Below are 23,197 nucleotides of genomic sequence, written 5' to 3'. Positions count from 1 at the left end.
ATACACTGTATGTTAAAATAGCAGGATTTTCTGCTATTTATACTACTTATTGCAAATAGTGGCAATTATCTGCACCTCAGTATTGTAATGCATTATAAAACAGTACACAATAACTTACTGAGTGTAAAGTTTAATTTTAATTCAAATTATTAAATGGATGCCACCTTACTGGGACAAAAGCCCTTCCTACACCGACCCTAACCCTACCCGATACTTTATATTCAACTTTTTGATTATTTCCTTCATTTTTATTAAAAATAAATGCTTTTCTGATGTGATTTGAAATTTGAAAAGGGAGAAAAAAAGTTTGCTAAAATGTGGATTCAAACCTGGGTCAATCGCTTCAAAAGGAGCATGACACACATTTTATCACCAGTGCCACTGGAACTAACAATTACCAACCATCTTTAGTAATCTTGACTAGCTCAATCACACATTAGTTAGTGTTAGTGTAAATAGCCTCTGCCAACAAGGCGGGCTATTTGCACTTAGTGTAAATAGACACTCCGAAATAATAATGGCTTAATGGAGCAGACAATGTTGTTGAAAATGTTTGAGTTGGAATCTCCCATAAAAAAGCTACTGGTGATTGACAAGTGGCAGAATGTCAGATTAAAATGACCTCAAGTGGACAGGCAGATGAATGGATTCATCATCTGTTGGTCACACCGTTAAAGCGATTACAGACATAATGAGGAGGATATATTGCACAGTGCACACACACATTCACCAATGACACAATGGTTGTCTCTATGGAGAACAGACCAAGGAGATGATCTGTGATTGAGCTGCTGCCTCTCATTAGCAGGATGGCCAGTCAACTGTCAGTTCTAATATTTAAAATGCACCATGTCCAATCTGTGCTATTATATAGTCCCTCTTAATTTTTCTGTTTACTGCATTGCTCAAGGACATTACGCTTGCCTTCAGCTTCGATTACACAAGAAAAAGCATATTTAAAGAATTTTCTTTTTGCTTGAAAAAAAAAAAAAGAATTAGCTTTTTTTTTTTTTAAACCCTGATTTTTGCAGTAGATCACTGCCAGGCATTATAAGCTTCATATTTGTTGTTTTCAGTGTAGTTATTAGAGAAATTAAATCATTGTTCTGGGTTCTTGCCAAAGAGGGCTGATATAGGAATAGTTTACTTAAAAATACAAATTTGCTGAACATTTACTCACCCTCAGGCTATCCAAAATGTAGATGAGTTTGTTTCTTCATCAGAACAGATCTCGAGAAATGTAATATTACATCACTTGCTCACAAATGGATCCTCTGTAGTGAATGGGTGCCGTCAGAATGAGAGTTTATACATCGCAATAATCCACAAGTAATCCACACAACTCCAGTTGATCAATTCATCTTAATGATAAATTTGTTTATTACAAACTTGTCATTTTTTTACTTCACAATATGTTAATTGATGGACTGGAGTCATGTGGATTACTTGTGGATTATTGTGATGTTTTTATCAGCAGCTTGGACTCTCATTCTGACGGCACCCATTCACTGTGCATGATGAACTGGTGAACACGTGATGCAATGCTAAATTTCTCCAAATCTGTTTAGATGAAGAAACAAACTCATCTATATCTTGAATGGCCTGAGAGTGAGTAAATTTTCAACAAATTTTAATTTTGAGGTGAACAGTTCCTTTCAGAGAAGATACTAAATTTATCACTATATAGGCTTCAATTGGAATGTATAAATGAGAAAGAGATATTGCACCAATTTCAAATGGTTTTTGCAGCATAGTAACATACCTAAAATACACCAAAAAAAAATTAGGGAACACTTGATCATCACAGTATAACACCAAGTCAGTTCAAATTCAGGGATATTAATCTGTCCATTTATGAAACATAAGTGATTGTGAATCAGTTTAACGTATTTAGGTGCAAATGAAAGCGACAAAACTTGTAGTAGAGAGACAAGACAACCCCCAAAATGAAAATGGTTGTACAAGTGGTCGCCACAGCTCTCTACGTATCCTTCCTAACTGATTTGTCTCTTGTTGTGTTAGGGTCCTTCTCACTACTTCTCAGTTCTAGGGTACTTCTCACTAGTACTCCAGGCACACTTTCATGAGCAAGGAGGAGATACCAGGATACATGCAAGGAGAGCAGGACAGGGCCGTAGCAGGGCAACAACCCAGCAGCAGGACCGGTGATACCGGTGGTATATGTCAAACTGTCAGAAACAGATGCAATGAGGGTGGCACGAGGGCCCAACATCCTGTATTGGGACCTGTCCTCACAATACCCCAGCACCATGCAGCTCGATTGGCATTTGCCAGAGGATGCTAGAATTGGCAGGTCTGCCATTGGTGCCGCGTTCTCTTCACGGATGAGAGCAGGTTCACAGTGAGCACAAGTGACAGACATGAAAGAGTCTGGAAATGCCATGGGGAATGTTATGCTAGCTGCAACATCATCCAGCATGACCAGTTTGGCGTTGGGTCAATGATGGTACTGGGAGGAATATTCTTGGAGAGTCTCACAGACCTTCACAAGCTCTTTACTTCTATATACCTAAAAAACTATTATGTAATAAAAGAAGAAAAAAAAACTTGCTTCATGTACGCATTACGCTAACTGTGACTTGTTATAGCACTTGCATATAATTGCTCTTTTGTTGATTTTGATTGCTTCCATTGCCCTTATTTGTAAGTCGCTTTGTATAAAAGCATGTGCTAAATGACTAAAATGTAAATGTAAAAATATTTTACCTAAATTATCAATGTTATCAAAAGAAGTATATAAGAACTGTGATACATTACAATACTTTTAGTAAATCATTTGTTGTTCTTGACAGGGTGAATTTTGGGCTTTTCTGTCCTTTTTCTAAAATGAGGCAATCTCATTTATCATCTCCCCCAGGAAAGATGTTTCTTGTGTCCCCAGTTGCCCCTTAAATCAGCCTGGCCACCACTACACCCACCCTGTCCTGCCAGCTTGACACACTCATAATGATGATGAAGTGGCCTCACACATTTCTCTGTGTGTGTGCAAAAGAAAGTCCAACAGAGAATATGAAAGGGGCAAATACATACAGCGGCAGCCAAATGTCTGGCTATTAATGGCTATTATTAGATTTTTTGAAACCCTTGTGTGCATGTTTTTGAGCTCTGCATGCATGCGTGTGCAATACATTTTACACCTCTCTAACAATACTTCAATCAGGGCCAACAGTAGGCATATCCTGCAGGTGTGCGCATAATTTTCTTTGAATCTTTCAGCAGTTTAAATGCTACTCTGTTTGATTAGCAAATTACAGTGATACAAAACCTCACGTTCCAGCAGTTCTGCTGTGTGGTTAAAAGGTTTAAGATTGAGGAGCTTGCCTTTGAAATATGTGGTAAGTGAGACAAAAAATCATGTATAAGCGTATGATTCCCTAATCAAACACACCTGATTCAACTTACCAGCTTCGTAAGCTGTGCTCCACTTCACTTTTAGGCACACACTCACAAACTTCCCCTAAGCCCTAAGCACTTTTGCTCTGGGAAATCCTGCTGCCATTTTGAAGTGCATTCCACTTTGTGAAGTGAACGAGGGAAGTTTATATGGACAGACCCTTGGCACCTCGATTTTGACTGAAGAGAGTGAGCCTATTTCAGATGTAGCCTACTGTACACTTCAGGCAGCTACATATACCACAATGCAACACGACACAAATAGTTTTTACAAATATTCAAAAAAGCCCAAGCATACCTATACAGTGCCGCCCACTAATATTGGCACCCTTGGTAAATATGAGCAAAGGCGGCTGTGAAAATAAATCTGCATCATTTATCTTTTTGATCTTTCATTCAAAAAATTCAAAAAATTCTAAACTTTCATTGAAATAAAACAATTGAATGTGGGGGGAAACTCACAAAACAGATGAAGCTCAGCCATCTTGAAGGACATCTCAGTTATCTAATTGCACCGCAATGAGGTGAGGAACAAGAAGTGAGGAGGCTTCCAGAGGAGCTTTGAGCAAGGATACATGGGTGTGTCCTATGCGGAAGTCTTTTTTTTTTTTTTTGGAAAACCTGATACATATTGTAAGAATTACAGAACCTCAGACACTTCTGAGTCGGACAATATTCACAAAGTGCTCAAATACAGACATCTGTTTCCATATCTCATAGAGAGAAAATGCAGGAAAACATCTCTCTCACCTATGAATTAGTTCCTTCTCATCCCCTTCCTTCCCCTCACCCATTCTTCCCTTCATTCAGGTCACTCAGAATGGCCAATAGTATAATGTTGTGACCCTGGACCACAGGGTCACAACCTTAAGTCTTAAGTCGCTGGGGTATATTTGTAGCATTTGCCAAAAATACATTGTATGGGTCAAAATTATTGATTTTTATTTTATGCCAAAAATTATTAGGATATTAAGTAAAGATCATGTTCCATGAAAATATTTAGTAATTTTCTTACCGTAAATATATCTTATAATAATTTTATAAATAAAAACTTAATTTTTGATTAGTAATATGCATTGCTAAGATCTTCATTTGGACCACTTTAAATGCGATTTTCTCAATATATATATATTTTTTTTTGCACCCTCAGATTCCAGATATTCAAATAGTTTTATCTCGGCCAAATATTGTCCTATCATAACAAACCATACATCAATAGTATATGATGATGTATAAATCTCAATTTCGAAAAATTTACACTTAAGACTGGTTAAGTGATATTTAAAGTCATGTTTGGTATCATTTGAATTGTCTCTGTGTGTCTGGTACAATAGTCTCATTCTTACAAGAAGTAAACTATAAGGTCATACAGATCCTAAGAGTTTAGAGATATTTGGCTCACTGTAGAGAGTGTGCCGTTTCCCAGTGTCTTTAATGCCAATTACCAAAAGGTACCAAAAGATGTTAATTCGACTTGATCAATGCAAATTCAAATGGTTAGTTCCTGTCTCCATTTCGGGGGATGTCTGTCAGGATCTGAAGTACTTAAGGAAATGTTGCAAGGGAATCAGGGTCTTCTGTAGCCAGAATGAGCCCACGATACAAAGTGTGTTCACTTTGTATGCATCTTACTCTTAGATTCATCTTTGAGATTTAGATGTCTTATATTGATTTGATATCTTTGAATTGGCTGTATAATTGGCATAATACATATTTACCTGACTGATAATAAATTGTTACATTTGAATTTATTCTGACTTACTCTGAGATAATTGACTCTAGTTAATTAAATCTATAACACTGCAAATCTACACTCAGGTTAGTAACGGACAAAAATGATGTTTTAGAGCTCCAGCAAACACATTGGCATTAGTTATGTATATTTAGACTGTAGAGGCTATTGGGTTTTTCTGTTTAGAGAAATGGTGTGTTGTTGACCAACCTAAATTTGGGTCAGCTTCAACCTCTGATTATTGTAAAATGATTCTAAGTGTACGTGAGAAATCATGGCATGATTATATAAAGTTACTTAGAAGAAGTTAAGTTGGTCAACTTGGTTCTATAGTAATGGTCGTGACCTCTGGTTAGATATCGTCTTACCTTAATTAAGTGTTTACAGATCTATGGGGACTAATAAAAGTATTCTAGAATGAGCTAAGTATTGCACGAGCCGTCTAGAATATTAGTCATTCGCTTCTGTCTAATTACCAAGATTGACGAGTTTGTAAATATGAGACCCGTATACCGGCCGGTACGAGAGTCAAAGTGTTATAGGAATAGAATTAATGAGATATGATTAAAGAGCGAAATAGAATAATGAATAAAGTTTACAACAATCCATCAGTTGTACCCTTCGAAATCCTTCATTCCAAAGGGCCATTTGAAGTGGCTAGTTTTGAGCACTTCGGTTTGGAATGAACCTTCAATATGGCACCATGATTGTTTTCACTCCAAAGTGCCTTTGGGAGGGCGATATATCCCATTTGGAACACACCGTTAATATATCCTTAAGTGAATTGAAAAAAAAAAATCACCTTCATATAGCCTTAGTAATCCTGAAGTCATTGATTAGCCTGTTCAGGTGTGTTTGATTAGGGTTGGAGCTAAATTATTTAGGACAGCGGCTCTCTAGGACCGAACTTGCCTATCCCTGGCATTGGTATAATGATGGGGTTATAGTTGGAATTACAGCAGGAGCTGTTTCAGACTCATTTCATGGGCTTTCTTATTTACTATCCTACCAAAACTCCCAACAATTTTCCAGTACCTTTTTAACATCCTTTTACATTGATTCGTTATTTGACTCCAAGACCTGAAATGGGCCTCCAGTTCAGTTCATGGAGCTCTCTGCCAAGGAGCTGATTATTTGAATGAGGTGTGTTGAATTAATGAGACATACAAAACATGGAATGGATCCACAAGATCAGGCTCATGAATCAGAGAGAGTCTTCAAACCTGTTCCTGGGGACCCACTATCCTGAAGAGTTTAGCTACAACCCTAATCAGACACACCTGAAGCAGACAATCAAGCTCCTCAAGACTGCTTGAAAATTGCAGGCAGGTGTGCTGAAGCTGGTTGGAAATAAACTTTCCAGGAGAGTGGGTCCCCAGGAGCAGGGTTGAAGACCTCTGAACTAGGCTATAGTACATTATCATCCACCAAGCCCCATCCATCCATCCATCCATCCATCCATCCATCCATCCATCCATCCATCCATCCATCCATCCATCCATCCATCCATCCATCCATCCATCCATCCATCCATCCATCCATCCATCCATCCATCCATCTATCTATCTATCTATAAGCAATAAGCAACTCTGATCCTGGAGGGCCGCTGTCCTGCAGAGTTTAGCTCCATCCCTAATCAGACCCACCTGAAAACTCTTTCATTTACTGGCAGGTGGAACTAAACTCTGTAGTGACTGACATCTAGATATCTATACGTAATTACTATCTGAGCGCGAGACCCACTAAAGCTCTGCTGTAGTTTGAGACAGTAATCCATTCCGTAGTTTATAGCTCTTTTCTCAGCGAAGCGGATGCTGCAGCAGTACTGTGCGTGCAGACGGTGAAGCGCGCACGGTAGTGAGAGGACTCGGCAGTAGGGGGACCTCCTATCCACCGCAACCCGAGCTTTAATTCTGTTCACACTGCGAGACCCCATCAGAGCCCGCCGCTGAGATCCACTCAAGCAGCACCGTTACGGATTTAATGTTTTTAGCAGGCTGTTTTTCCAGAAAGTACTGTTTATCTGCGCCGTGAAACTCTCGAGGTAAGGAGCGTGTCCATAATTTGTGTCCATAACAGCTTAGTTTCATGCAATTGTTGGACGCTGTGTGTGCTTTGCTTGGCTCGCGCACTGGTTTGGACGCAGGCTACTGTAAGGATGATTTCCAGTACGCAGATTAAAGCATATGTCAGTGGTGTCATTATGTGTTATTGTCTCATCATCTCTCACTGTTTTATCTGGTGGGAAGCGGTTTAATTCTCAACATGTCACTGCAATCGATCCTACGGCTGCGGGGAATTTGGACCGCACTCAAGTGACCATAAGGAGCGTGAGTGAACTGTTGATTGTGAGACTGTTTTAGTCTCATCGTTGAATTTTAGACGTAGAACGAGAGAGCATTATGGGTGTAATGTGTTACCCAGATTGACTTTAAAGTGTTTTATATGTCTACGCTTTTGGAGACTGAAGATATAGGGACGTGGAAAGGTAGAAGTTATTACGCACGCATTAAATGCAAGTACACAGGGAGAACCCGTCACAATAAATACATCGCTCTGTTTCTATGAAATTAACTAAGACTTGGGCAATTATGACGTCATGTAGTGTTGCGTTCTAGTGCGTAACTGCATGGCAGGCGCGCGGAAAGGTTTCCGTGAAGTACATTGAACTGCTTGTGTTCTGTAACTCTTTCATTTTATATTGACACACACTTTACACGAACACTCACTGTAAAATAATGTTTGTAACTATAGGAAAATCAATAGATAAAAAATATTATAGTACATTTACCATATACCATAAAAATATGTAGGCTATGTATAACAATGTATGAAATGTTCCTGTGAATTACTTTTATTTATTTATTTTTGTAATGACCTTATAATTTAAGGCAACATTTATATTCAACAAGTCAATGTATTAACTAGACGAAAGATTCTTCTACCTCCACAGACCGCACTGCAAATTCTTCATTATTAGGCTGCTTGCATATCTGTAGCTGCCAGGCTGACCGTCACATTCTTTCTCCTCATCACTTCATCCGTCAGCCAAAACACATTGAGCATTAATCAAATATTTCCACTCTCATTCAGTATGAGTGGTAATAGGAGGCCAGTTCAGCTCTATAGAACGCTCTAGAAATTATACTTCCTACTGAAAAAAATGCTTAAATATTTCATTTGTTTATTATTTGTAATGCACCCCATGAGTAAGTACAAGGATTTTAAAAAAAAAATATTATCTTTCATAAATGTGCATGTGGGGGGTTGTGTGTGGGGTTGTGTGTTTGTGTACACACACACACACACACACACACACACACACACACGTGCACACTCATGCATGCCACACACAGTGCTTCTGGGCTCTATGCTGCAGGGGATTCAAATGGACCAAATATGTTCTCTGAGAACTAAAGATGTTTCATATTTAAAATATTTTATTTTTAACCTAAGAACTGTGCACATCCTGTCTGTCTGTCTATCTGTGTTTGTCAATGTCAAAAAGAGAGCTTTCAAGGATGCTGTCTTGCATGGAAAAAAAATGGTGTACGTTTGACTTTCCCTCAGAAATTGCTAGTACATTTAACAAATAATTACAAAGAAATGGTCACATTGAGTTAAACATGAAAAATTTAAGTGGAAAGACTGAAATAGTAATTTCTTAAAACATATTCCAGCAATTTTTATTTGCAACTTAAAATATATATATATATATTTTTAAGGTCTAGTATTGCATAAACGTAATTGTGTGTGTAGTCCTGTGCCTTCGGATTGTTCTTCATCTTCACAGAGCCTGCGGCTACACTGATAGCCCTTACTGTACTTCAGTTTCTGCGTAGACCCTGCCTTAGGGCAGATCTCATACGAGCTCCTTTACGCTGTAGTGTGCACTTCAAATCAGATGTCAAGCCCTTTTCAGAAGTGTGTACTTCATGCCTATGGGGTGGTACATTTATGCACAGTATCACAGTACTTTTCAGCACAGTATCAAATCAGAAGTTTAGAGCCCTTTATCACAGTTGAGAAATACAATTCAGTCCTGTTGGGCCCTGCAGCTGAGCTCTGGAGCCATGATGACACTGGCAGCTGGGAATCTCACCCTTCCCAGATCCATTTTTCCTTCAGTGTTCTCTTCTGCTGCCCAAGGGAAGCCATCAGTCTCTTATTTCATAATGATGGAGGAGAATTTGGAAAGGGTGGAATAAAGGACAAGTGAGGCTTTGAATGCTGAGGCCAAGAACTCACTGATGTGAATTAGAATCACCCTTTTCGTACTTTTATTAGACAGGAAAGTGAAAGGTGATGGGGAAATGATTTAGGAGAAAGAGGAGGAACAAAATCAGTATGTATGTGATGTAGAAGCATTCGTATTGAGGGGTGGTTGGGTGGTTCCAGAACAAAAATTAGATATGGGAGACCTAGTTTGTTTTGCTTAATTTATAGAAGAAAAAAATGCATTGACATAATTTAATTAGTGAAACTTTTCACCAGTGTTTAAAAGTTGTTTTTTTTCTTCGATGGAAATGTTTAAACATGCTTAAGTGCCGGGCAGGAAGAAATGGGACAGACAGTGTGGATCTTCATCTTCAAATAATAAAAGTAACATTACAAATATTTGTTCATATGACCTCCTGATTTAATATTACAACAATATATATATATATATATTTAAAAAATATTTCTATGTATTTATAAAACAAAATGAATTTAGTATTTTCTACATTTTGCCTCTCTGTGTAAATATTTAATTATAAAAATATTATGTTATACTTTATTTTAAGGTGTTCTTGTTACAGTGTAATTATACATTTAAGTACTGAGTAATATGAATTAACTACATGTACTAACTATATGGTTTGGCTGAGGTGTACTTGCATGTAATTATGCATAATTTATTGTTATTATAATAGTAAATACCTGTAACGTGTATAACAAGAACACCTTAATGAAGTTTTTCAACTAGCTAATATTTGTACTAATAACTAATAATAATAATAGCTAAAACCTTATTTTAAAAGTTTAATGCCCTTTAACTTTACATGGCAACTTTACAACTTTACATCATCCACTGCAATTTTATGTTTACATAAAACAATGAAAACAATGCAACGTGAAATCAATCTGTACGAATGGAAATGAGGTTTGGGTAACACTTTAGATTAGGGGAAATTATGAACAGTGATCCTCCGGGACTAATTTTGGACATTCCTGACATACAAGCATACTAGCAAGAATATTATGTACAATAAAAAAAAATGCAGAGTGACAAAATGCAACAAGAACATTTTTGATATTTAACATGCAGCTGGAGCAGAATTTTGGACCAATGAGATGTCACTGTGGGCGGAACTACCCAGCAAACGGAAATAGAAACCAAGTGACTGACAAAACGACATTGCTAAACTTAAACAGAATTGTTTTTGTTGGAGATGTGGCCTGGAGAGTATAGAACATGTGGTGATGTGAGTGACCCAGATTTGTTTACATGGTGTACATTTGTAGGGCCATTTAAATGTCAGAGAGCAGTGAAGCATGTATTTGCATTGGTAGGTTTATGACAATGACATGATTATCTTTTACTTTTACAATATTAATTGTCTGTATTGTCATGATAAACAAGGCTAATGTTAATTGCTGAGCTTTTGAACATTGTGTCTAGTGTGTGTGTGTGTGTTGAGCGTAGTGTGTAAGGGAATGTAAACAGACAGTAATAACTTGGAGAAGACAGCCTTCTTTGAAATTCTCTGGCATGACTCGGCACTGTCAGCCTCACAGCCCTGATCTGTCACTACCGTAACACATATACAATCAAACACAGCAAGAGAGAGTGTAATTAATAAATGCATTAACCTGTAAGAATCAGTCTGTTGCCCAAAGACTTTCTGAAGTACTGTAGATTTTTAGAGAGTATTGTCAAGTTGCGCATTGTTCATTTGCATCTTTAAAAAGTGGTGCCGCTCTGTTGCTTTGTGGGTTGATGTCCCACTAATTCCCAGAATCTCTTAAGGTATTTTTCTCTGTAAGTGGGAAAGTACAGTTCACGTGAGATTTATGAAAAAGGAACATTGAATAATTAATGAAGTGGAGGTGCTCTTCCCTGACTTGTTCTTCTGTAGCCCTGGTAGAACCGCAGGCACTTAATGCATTTAACTCTTAGAGAGGAACATGACAACAGGTTGCATGTTATGTGTGAAGCAGGGCAGAAACAAAAGATAGAGCTCAAAAGCAACGTATTTTAAATCTGACGTAACTCTTGTTCAGCTCTCCTGCATTGACCTGTTTTTAAATATTTTTATGAGGAAATATTCCTAAATGTTTTTAAATTTATTGGAGGTGTGTAGAAAAAGTACCTGGGGCCAGATTCAAGAAATTTAAAAAGTACCCCCATTTTCTAATTTAAGAATAAATTTAAGAATATTTTGTATTCCCAAAAACATGTATTGAGAACTTAAGTTTTTCCAAGAATTGCACTTTAGAATGTTCTTAGGAACATTCTTAAGAACTCTTAACGTGTTCCTTAAGATTTTCATGAATCTGGCCCCTCACAACTTAATTGCAAAAACCTTTGTCAAGGACTTTCTGCAGTCCTTAGAAAAATCTTAAAGAAAACTTTAGAAGAAATCCGCACACTCTAACTTGCAAAAACTTTATTTCAAAAACAGCTTGAAAACACACTTAGAGGTTAGGGCTCACACAATTCAAAATGCTACACAGGGTCCATTTGAGCAAGGCACGGTTGGCTGGAATGTACCCTGGATTAGATGCAGCCTGTGATAGATGTTCTTTTTCTCCAGCTGATCTGACACATGCTTTGGCCTTGCCCTTCTTGAGATAACTACTGGGCATTGGTTTTTAAGACTATCAGTGAGGCCCTGCAAGAGACACTGATGCCCTGTTCTTTAATAGCCAATTTTGGAACTCCCAGTGACCCTAACTTTAACAGCAACTCAGAGGGGCATTATTGCTTACATTTCTTTACTGGCCCGTAGAAGAATTTTGTTAAGCTGGAAATCCCCCCACCCCTCCATCTGTGACAGCTTGGTTGGAAGATGTAATGTTTTTTTCTAAAATTAGAAAAGATCAAATTTACACTAAGGGGACCTGTGGACAGGTTTTACACTAATTGGGAGCTCATTTTGTCATATTTTTAAAATCTGAAATAATTTTTTTCTATTTATATTCTTTATCACCTTCGTGATGCTTTATTTGGCGTTTTGACTTCAACGTAGTTTATCTTGCAGAATGGCTAAATTATTTTCATTTTTGGCAAGTATGTATACTGTGATAAATATTTGTACCTACTTCCTCTATTATCATCAATAATGATAATATTTGATGGGGAGTGGGGGGGGGGGGAGGTTGTTACAGCAAAAATAGAAAGAATTAAACTGTAATGTTTACTGTGTTTTATTGTGGGGTTTTTTGTTTGACTGAAGTGATCTTGTAAGTTTCTGCAAGCTACAACAGGGGCTTTTTTCCTGCAGTTTTCTTGTGTAAGGGAAACATGTTTTATATTTTCATTAATTGTAAAGAAAGACAGCTTTAAATTAATTTAAATGTATGTTTGCTGGAAAATAGTGCAATTTGGCGCAGAACATCAGAGATTGTTTTTAATTTTGAATTAATTCTCAATAAGGCAAAATATGGAAGTAGTCTCTTTTTAAAGTGTTCCAGTATGTACCACCTAGCAACACCCTAACATGGATTGATGAGCTCGGTGTCATCTCACTTTCCCGACATCCTATGTTTTGTATTGTGATATTTGTGGAGCACTCATTTCCACCCCCCCAACACACACACACACACACACACACACACACTCCTAAAGCGCAGAAATTTCTCTAGGCGGTCGTGAGCAAGGATAATCTGCACTAGACAGGCTGTAAGAGGAGGTGAAGAGTGTGTGTGACGGGTCTGTCCCAGCTTACACACACACACACACACACAATTTACATGCACACTTGCACTGTAAATAATTACAAGCTGATCAGGACAGATCAAAATTTATGATATGTATACAAAAATGCTTGACCTGGCAAACTCTGCTAATAATGAAAACATGTACCTTTTGTGTTTTTACATGCAGGTTTAATATGTTGTAACCAGAGGGTTATCTTGATGGATAAAAGCAACATGGCTTGTGTTTTAGTGTGGTTACTCAGCTGGGAAACACGTATATAATTTGTACCTGATACTGATAAAAGAGGTTTACCTCATTCTGTGATGTTTATAAGGACCCTGTCTCCCCCTGCTCTACACTCTAAAAAATAAAACATTAGTTCGACATAAAAAAATGTGTTAACGTTTTCCACTAGAATTTTTAAGTTAAGCCAACTGCTGGCAGAATTACATTAATTCAAAGCAATGTTTTTGAGTATGATGAAGTAGCTTTTTGGCCACAACAACACATATTTCTAAGTTACATGAACTTAATAATTGTCAACAAGAATGCAAGTATTTAAGTTGATCCAACATGATATTTATGCATGGTGAAGTAGCTTTTTGGTCATAATAAAATACATTTCTAATTAAAATGAACTTAATATTTATCAACATACATGCAAGTATTTAAGTTGATCCAACATGATATTTTAGGTATGGTATAGTAGCTTTTTTGTCACAATAAAACAAATTTCTAAATAACATGAACTTAATTAGTATGATCCCTATATGATCCCTGCAAGAGATTCCTATAGTAAGGGCATTTTCCTGTTTCCCAGAAGGCTAAGTCTCTAAAAACTACAACTTTGGTCGTTTGGTTGTAATATAACCTTGAGTACCTTGTGGGTCGGGCTCCTCCATGGTGGTGCCCGCCCACAAAGAAGTCAAGGTTCTAAGACAGTTGGATACTTGATGATCAGACTTTCTTCCAAATGAAATTAAGTTACCATGTGCTGTGTCTGCTCTTGTGTCATGACCTTCAGAAAAAGGATCCCCCAGAAATAAGGTGTAGCTACAGAACCTTGCTGTCTTTGTGAAGCAAGAAGCAGTTAAATGATTATAACACAATCTGAGGAAGATGAGGATGTTGTGTGTGTTTGTTTGTTTGGTGGTTTGAAGGTGGCTGAGTGAAATCAGCTGACAGCAAGGAGATGCTAAATACCTTCTGAAAGGTTGCTAGGAGTATTTAGAGGCATGAGGGCGATGTCAACACCAAGCACCTGGACAGCAGCTAAGGGACTCTTTCCTGGTGCTCAAAAAGAATAGATATTCAGACAGTATTATTCAAATGAGTTAGACCCATTTATTGGCAGTAAAAAAAAAACAAAAAAAAAAAAAAACAGTAGGACAATTCTTAAACTTTCAAACAGCAAGATTTGTATGCTACATTTTCCTGAGACACAAAACAGCATGCCCTCACAAACTTATGAGGAACAGTGTAATAAAATGTAGTAAAACCCAGTACATGGATCACCATTCTTTGACTTGAACACATGAAAGTGAATCAAAACATGAGATGACAGATTGCTGTACATTAAATGTACTAATTTAAACATTCAACTTTCATTCAACTTTTCCAGTACTCTTACATAATCATCTTTATTCTTATCAATATTTGACTATTCACCTTCCAGATTAACGGCAACTAAAGAGGGCACTGCATATGAAGTTCAAAACACACCAATACCCTCAGAACACAGAAGTCATGGGAGAAATTAACCACAGCTCAAATTCCTTAAAAACGTGCAACAAGCAGCATTTGTAGGCTAGACACAAAACATGAACTCAGAAGCTTATAAAGAACAGTGTTTTAAAATTTGGTCAATCCCAATGCATGAAGTGGCACCAGAAATGCAGAAAAAAGAACAGGTTGTGTGTGTGTGTGTGAGATGTGAAACTCTCCCTCACGAAAGGTCGATCAAGTCTGCTCTAGAAAATACCAAACTTGAGATTCATTACTTTAGAGCTGGCTTTTTGTCCATCAAGCTCAAGGCATAGCTTCTGAAACACTTCAAAGGTAAATTTCAAGTGCTTGGGATAGGTAAGGTTAAGAGCGTAGATTACTCCCATCAGCAAAGCACAGGATCTGGCGACATCAATCCCCTCCAGGATCTTGGATCCCTCAACTATGATGGTTGCACGCCCATCACCAACGATAGCAATCTTCATCACTTGCATTGCAAGGTCTGCGTCGAGCTCCTCCACATCCTTGTAAGAGAAATTAAAAGATGTCAGGATGTATAAAATACATAGCTCAAGCTCTTCAGGATGACATGCATAAAGGAATGCAGGGTGACCATGTACTTCAATGCCTAGCCCACAGGAGACTGGTGCACAAGATTGAAACGGCCATCTCTCTACCCACGAAGGCTAAAGGGTCCATGTATGTTTTGGTCATTGAATTTTTCGTTCAGGTGCATGTATTAAAAAACAAAACGAGTTATTTAATTTTCATTTCAAAGTTGAAAAACTAAAAATGAAATGCAAGGCATTTTCACATATTCTTTACAATGAAATAAATAAAAATTTGATAATGGTTTGATTTTGGTTTTGGAACAGGACCTTTGTAAGTCCCTCCCCCTGCAAAGCCTCTCCATGATTCGGCCAAATAAACTACCACTTCCGGTATGAAAATATGCTAAAACGGGTTGTCTTTTGTGTTTGTCTTTAAGTGACTGTATTTTTTTCATTCTACAACCTATAAAAGCAAAATAAATCAATTTTCTATTTTTTGTTCATTTCATTGTAACGTCTAAAATGAAAAATGCTTCGCTTTTAATGTTTTTGTTTTTCAACTTTGAAAAGAAAATCAAATAATAATACTCTAATAATACTCACCCCTGAACGGAAAATCTAATGAACAAAACATACAGACCCTACAGAGACATGCAGTTCAAACAAAATAAAACATTAAAAAAGTACTCAAGTACTTACGCGGTACAGTTTGAAAAGATCCTCCTCCTTCTCTCCAAGATAGACTATGAGGCAGCGAATGGCAATTTCTCTGCGCTTTTCAACTGTGTTGTCCTGATTGATGGAAAAAATAGATACGGTGTTCATTAAAAATCAGATTCAAGTGTAACCAAAATAAGAACAATTTGAAAAAAATTAGTGTTGGTATACAATGGACCTTGTTCGTAGCAGCCATATCGACATTTGACATGAAAACAGTGAGGCAGATGAAAATAAAGGTATATTCATTATAAAGTTAGTCATTATACCTGCAGAAGCATGTCCTTAATCTGCCTTATCTTCAGGCCTGCAGCTCCTCCTTTTGACTGGGTCAAGGCCATCAGTTTTGGGGTGCATTGGTCAAGCTTGGCCAGAAAAGTCGATTCAAGGCTAACTGTTGTTATCCTCTTGAATTCTTCACATATCTGCAAGGCACACCAGTATAAAATACCACAAGAGACATAAGTATGTATAAATGATGCAGAAATAAAATATCTAAATGTGTATTTGTACCCATTCAAATGATTTGGGTCTAAATGTATTCATTTCTACATTTTTTTTTTATTTGATTTCAATTTGTGGACATGCATCCACAATTTATCAATCCACAGTACAAAAATACTGATTTAACAAACATTGTATTATCTCACCTGTGCCTCACTAAAAAGTGCAGGCCAGCGCTTCATGAAGTCACTGATGGCAGGGGCCTCTTTCACTATTTCCTCCCGACGAAGGCTGAACGTTTTGGCCATTTTCTGAGCTACCACCCTGGAGTTGTCCCTTTTCATCACTTCACTCAGGAGCTCGACTCTCTCTTTTTCCAAACTTTCACTACTTTCACCTGGAGCATGAGGGGGTAAGTAGTTCACCTCAGCCTTCTTTGGTTTTTTAACATTCTTTGCCGGATATTGGTCATGTGTTGTTTTCCTCTTCAGTGAGTTTACTTCAACTTCAGGGCAGCCGAGACCTCTAAGCTTGCTTCTGAAATTGTTCATCTTATATTTTAGACGCTGCGCCCATCCATAGGACCCATTGAAGGACCCCGGTTCTTTCAGGCAGGGATGCTTTAGAGTCAGGGCCTCTGCAACCTCACTGATCTGCAGACTTGATGGATAAGCGGTATACTTATAAATAGCTTCTGCTAGTTTTCCAAGGATGTCAGGAAGCAGTGGAATGAAATCTTTTGTAGGGAGAAGAGTCCCATATTTTTGAAAGCGCTCATTGGCTGACTGAATTTGGATCTCTGTGAGGTCAGAAAAGCTTGGAATGGGAAACTGAACAGGCCAGCGCTGGTAACGGTGCCCTTGACTATCTTCAGATGAATAAAGGATCAGTGTGTCATTACTTGACACAGATGAGGTGTCAACAAAGTGCTCTTCAGGGGGATGATCAGTCACATTAGTCACAGAAGTGTCGGTCACATCAGTTAAGGTTAAGGTTACTGTAGGCTCCTGGTCCTGGAGAAACACAATCTTGATTGTGTCCTTGTCCTTAAGGTCAGTTGTAGAAACAAGCGTGAAAAACTCATCACCAAAATCAGCATCTTTATAGTGAAGACAGAAGTCTCTTGCAATGGAAAAGTTATCACGAATGACTGAGTGAAGGTCATCCACCATCTCAGGGATTCCAGATGGTAGTACAACTTTACGGACATCGTGATCTGCAAGGATCACTCGGAGTTGAACCGATTGTGACATTATGCAACCTGTAGACAAAATGTTTTACATGTTTCTGTAATTCTTAGTAACAGCTAAATGGTGAATAATGTAAAGAGCATATAAAATTTGATCCTTAAGTATGGAAATATCTATAACTATATGCCATGTCTGAAAATAGTAGGAAGACTGTGAGATGCGAGTTTGTATCATTTCATCTGAAAATCTCCACCAAGTATGGGTACCATCTATGAAACACAAATGCTGCGCTTAAGAGTCATAATGGTTGTTCCACCAAAGATGTAAGAAATTAAGGGGACCATGTCTGATAGCTCAGCTGGCTCTATGACTTTCACTGGACCATTTTTCTCAAGCACATAGCTCCTCAGATGCTCAACTGACCAAGCAGTTATACCTTTCACTATGAATCCAACACTGCCCTTCGAAACCACAATCTGGATCAACTCCCCAAAATCTGGTAGACCACCAGTGGAACCATTAGCCAGGATCATTCCACTAGTGTACTTGGTGCCCCTGTAACACACACTTTTGGCTATCTGGACACATGTCTCACCAGGAAACTTGGCCAGCAGTGCTTCTTGGATATCCTCTCTCAGCATACTAACATCCACTGTAGACAGTGTTGTAGCCTGTAGTAAAGGTCTGACAGCTCTGGAATCATGTTGGTTATAAGCAAGCAACAACTGATGCTTCATAGCGAGTGACAGCAGAATATTTCTAAAGCTACGAGTATGTCTGACAACACGCTTGAAAAAGCTGTGCTTTGCCTCAAACCGCATTGTCCACAGTGACACCAGAGGACCATAAGCCCTGATAAGTTCTGGATAATGTTCAAGGAAATGGTGTTTTGGGATGAGGCGTTGCTCTGGGAAAACCATGAGAAACCTGTGTTTATGCTCAGATATCTTGCTGTCAAGGAAGCAAATGGTCTCCTCTGTGTGGACTTGGTTTACAACAAGCTCAACAATGTCTCTGAGCACAAGAAGCACTTCCCATGCTGGTTCACCCTCAGGGATTTTCGATCCAACCATAAGTGGCAAGAGTCGCAGCAAAGCCCAGTTCTCGTGGGCATTGCCACCCACACTTTTCCGTTGGGCAAAGTTCACAGGGACAGGCTGTGGTGCATCGGTTTTGTCTGACCATTTATAGGGGAACTCTTTGATGCATTTGTTCAGCTCTTCAAGAGTGAAGTATTTGTTGTGAATGAATACTCTTAGGCACAGTGCTATTTCTAGGGGCACTATACCTTCGAAGAGATCATGCAACACATCAGGTGGATATCCAGACAAAACATGAAAATATTTCATTTTTGCTGTCAGTGCACACTGTCTCTTCACTCCATACACATGCATCAAACTATCATTTTCCTGTAAAGTCTGAACATGCAGTGTGTGTTGTTCTTTTGTTCTGGGTGGGAATGCCCCTGTTCTCACTTCATCATCTTGAAATTTTGACTTTTCACCTAGACAAAATCGACAGACGTATGAACTGGAAAAGTTCTGAACAAATCCCCCCATAGAATGGGCACCGAGATTGTCTGCAATCACACTAAACACTGTGCCTTTAACTCTTCTGCCCAGTGCTGGAACATACAGTCCTTCCTCCTCTAAGACCACAAGATCTTTGAGCAGTGGCTCCAACACAACACTGTAACCAAATCTCTTCACATCCTCAGCCCTGCACAGAATTGCTAAGAAGATTGAGTTTAGTTCAGATCTGAGCAATGAGGGGACATCAGCTAACACCCAATACACAGATGTGATTTTGTGTTTTTTCCTGGATGTACCAAGAGGATTGCAAATCTCAAAGTCATCCACATAGAGATTGAGAGCAATTGTAAGGTCACTTTTTGAGAACAGCTCATTGGTTTTGTAAAAGGTGCCGTCATGAAATGACTTGTACACAGTTCTCTGAGCTTCTGCCTCACTCAAGATCAGGTCTAGTATATCTTTCCTGCTAAGAACCTGAAGTAAAGACTTTAGAATGGGGACATACTGGAAGCTGCTCTCTCCACTAAGAATATACTCAATCGGTTCCACGACAGAAAAGTGTTCATTAAAATACTTTCTTCTTTTGAAGGCAGAGGAAAGAGAACCACCATCACGGAGGGCAAAGCTAATAGGGTTAGCACCACAGATGTCGTTCACCATTTCAGACACAATGGCTTCATCAATTTCACAGTTGTGTCTCTTCAAGCAAGACTGTAAAATGTCTTTCATGATGGGAGCAGAGGCTGAATGAGAAATAAAATGCAACTCCTCTACAAGCTCATCAATGCATCGGTTGGGAACATGAAAGGAACTCTCTAATTTCAACATCAAATGAGCCAAGCTTCTTTCAATCAACTTTGGCAGTACTTTTACATCATCATCTCTAAACTCATCAATGTCAGACTGTTCACCTTCCTGATTAACTAAATCACTGCACTGATCTGTTTGCGAAGGGTTTTCATACCTCTTTAAAACGTCATCTTTAAACTCATCTAATGAGTGGGGAGTATGCTTGCGATTTCTATGCGAAGCAAATGTTCCATAAATATTAGTTTTGAAATGGCAATTTTTGAAAACACAGGAGACAGTTTCTTGCTTTTTCAAATGTTGACGAAGGTGTTCAAAATACTCTTTTTCAGTGGAAAATGTGCCCACATTACAGAACTGGCAACAGAAACTGAGTATTTCAGAGGTTCGCACTCTTGTTGAGTGAGTTGAGTGTTTCCTTGATATATGTGATTTCAGGCTACCCCATGATTTAAATGAACAAAAACAATCTAGGTAAGGACATGGCAGAGGTTGCACACCGGGGATATGACGTAACCTATAATGTTTCAACAACTCGTCTTTAGTAGAGGTTGCAAATTTACAGATTTTGCAAGGCCAATCCATACTTGATGTTTGTGTCTTACTCCATGTTTGTTTACGCTTATTTTAGAAGGCTGACCACGTTTCAACTTGAACCCCTTGGTCCACGACACCAGGATACCAGGAGAAGATGAAGGCTTGAGTTTTTGTCCTTGCAAGACACACAGCAAAGTAACTGAAGACCTAAGTAGGGAAATAACTGAAGTTAAATGATTTTAAACTTGTAAAGCCTGGTGGCCCACCAGTACCAAAGTGTGTTTTTTATGACGGAGACAATCTTAAAGCAAGCCTTTTAATGCTGCTCACATTTAAAAATAAGATAAATTATAACATGAAAATTTCTTGGAAATTTTGAGGGTGACTGCACTTGCTCATGGAGGATGGATATTTTAGTGCAAACAAAAAATGTTGTTGGAAGCGTAGGCTGCACAAAAAATGGGCATAGTTGCTCACTCAGCATTGACTACAATTGGGTTTTGGAGAGTGCTGGACCCATCCAATATGGCGGCAAAGCATTTACGCTCTCCGCAACCAAATGTCGTCTCTATGTATATATGATCACTATGGTAACAGCATCACCGCCATATTGAATGAATTCTTCACTCTCCAAACCCAATTGGAGTCAACGCTAAGTCAGCAATTATGCTCGTTTTTGTGCAGCCTACGGTTGCAACAACCAGCGTACTATTGAAAACAGATAACATGGGATTACTATTGACTTTTCTAGCCTACCTGTGTTTGGAAAAATGTTTATAAAGTTTCCTTATTAACCATCAAAAGATGACTCTACTTTTAGAATTTAGTTTACACATCAAAGCACACTGGGCCCTATCATACTAATGAATCCTTTTAACTAATAAGAATTTTTATTTTCCTCCCTATTATATTTATGATGCAAGCAGAATGTAATTACAGATAATTTAAAGAATTTTTTCAATGTATTTCCTTCTATTAAACATGATAAAGGCCTGTACACAAATGAGTCAACAGCATGACAGCGAGGACAATAGACATAATTTATCAAATTTAAGTCAAATTCTTAGTTATTTTAATCGAGTAAAACAACAATAACAAGAACAACAAAAAAATTTAGGTGAAATTGCATTAAGTCAAACCTACCTTCAGTGCAATCCAGCTTCACGTACTTCTGCTGTTCGTTTTACTTGATGTGGACCAACATTTCACCTGGAACATGCAAGAGCGTTTGACATTGTAAACCGGTGTAAATGAAGAATACTGTATTGGATTGATGTATGTCACATCGTTTATGCAGTAATATTACAATATACTGACAGCAATAACGTCAGCGTTAGTCACGCTGCAGTCGACTGTAAACTGCACCATACTTTATCTCCAGTGCCGATTAACGTTATTTAACCACACGCTTTTTATTAAGAAAAAGATAAAGAAATGTTTCATATTCGGCGATGGTCCTGGCAATAAACAAGTGTGCGTTCGCTCCACAGCACGTAATATTGTAAAATCTGCTATTGAATTAGTACCAAATTATAAATGCTTAAGTATGATTTAATGTAAATTACCTTTCAAACACACTGGAAGATAATGGCGGCGTCTTCGTGATTTCAGCAGTGGCAGTGACGAGGCGGGGCGGAGTCTAATTAACGTTACATCTCTATGGAGTTGTTTTAACACTGATGAAATAACTGTGAAATAACTCCAACACCAAACGCCATTTTATTCCGAATGTGTTAAAATTACTCTTTGGGTGTTAAAATCAACTCGGAAATGTTTAACCGAAATTTCAACTCTCCAATATTTGCTGTGATGGTTTAAAAATCTCCTGCAGATAAGTTCATTAAAGTCGAACAGTAAACGTGAATATAGCTCTCATATATCTATATAATTTTTATATATATATATCAAGAGCCCAATGATTTCAACTATCGCTAATTCGGCTCCGTGTACGTTAAAACCGAACTGAGGTGAACACAAATGCGGGGGCAAGCTAACCGGAGCGTCTCGCCCGCTACCCGGAGAGATAGTATGTTACATCCCAAGAGAATCCCAAGCTAATGCAAATATGTGTAATTAAGCATAAAATTACTTACCATTCAACACGACCACAACGCTAGATGAGCCTTGAACACGTGCTGTTAGACAGGTCTGCTTCAGCAGAAGAGGGAAAATGTGGGCTGTTTACACGTCATCAAGTTGTATTTTACATCGACAGAAGTTAAATTTAAATTATTTTTTGATTAACGGATCATTTTAAACTCAGACAAGTCATGATTATATATTGAATCAAAAGGCATAATTTGTGTGTCACCTGAGCTCAATAAAATAAAAATTGAAAGTAAAAAGTCTAACAGTATTTATGAACTTGATTTTTCATTTTACAACAACATATATATTTAAGTAATGGCAAAAGGTCCCATTAATTACTTTTTAGAGTGTACCTTTCCATCCCTTTCTCTATCCTCTATTTTTCTCAGAATTCCCTTGGGAAGAAACAAAATTGACTTCATACCTTGTTACTGATAGACTTGGCCTGTTGGTCAGAGAGAAAGAGAGTGAAAGAGGGACAGTCAGTGAAGTAGAGAGACGAAGAGAGAAAAACAGTAAGCATAAAGCAGACTTAAATGGATAGCTTACCCAAAAAA

General features: G+C 38.1%; 1 protein-coding gene across 2 annotated transcripts; it reads right to left on the bottom strand.

Moving 5' to 3' along the window:
• Nucleotides 1–14,251: 14,251 nt before the first annotated feature.
• LOC306864808 (uncharacterized protein) lies at nucleotides 14,252–22,992 on the bottom strand. 2 transcript variants are annotated; one of them, XM_079409044.1, is made up of 5 exons: nucleotides 22,646–22,992; nucleotides 21,696–21,761; nucleotides 16,312–16,467; nucleotides 16,025–16,117; nucleotides 14,252–15,298 (listed from the first exon to the last, which is right to left on the bottom strand). In XM_079409044.1, the coding sequence occupies exons 3-5, from the start codon at nucleotides 16,381–16,383 to the stop codon at nucleotides 15,020–15,022; spliced, it is 444 nt and encodes a 147-aa protein (XP_079265170.1). In that variant the 5' UTR covers nucleotides 16,384–16,467; nucleotides 21,696–21,761; nucleotides 22,646–22,992; the 3' UTR covers nucleotides 14,252–15,019. The 2 variants fall into 2 exon arrangements, with proteins under 2 accessions (XP_079265170.1, XP_079265169.1); XM_079409043.1 differs by lacking the exon at nucleotides 22,646–22,992 and adding an exon at nucleotides 22,118–22,550.
• Between the last annotated feature and the right edge of the window lie 205 nt (nucleotides 22,993–23,197).

This window comes from Barbus barbus (genome assembly GCF_936440315.1).
Source record: "Barbus barbus genome assembly, chromosome: 46".
In the NCBI taxonomy this organism is placed as follows: Eukaryota; Metazoa; Chordata; class Actinopteri; order Cypriniformes; family Cyprinidae; genus Barbus; species Barbus barbus.
This window is presented reverse-complemented; position numbering and strand designations above follow the sequence as displayed.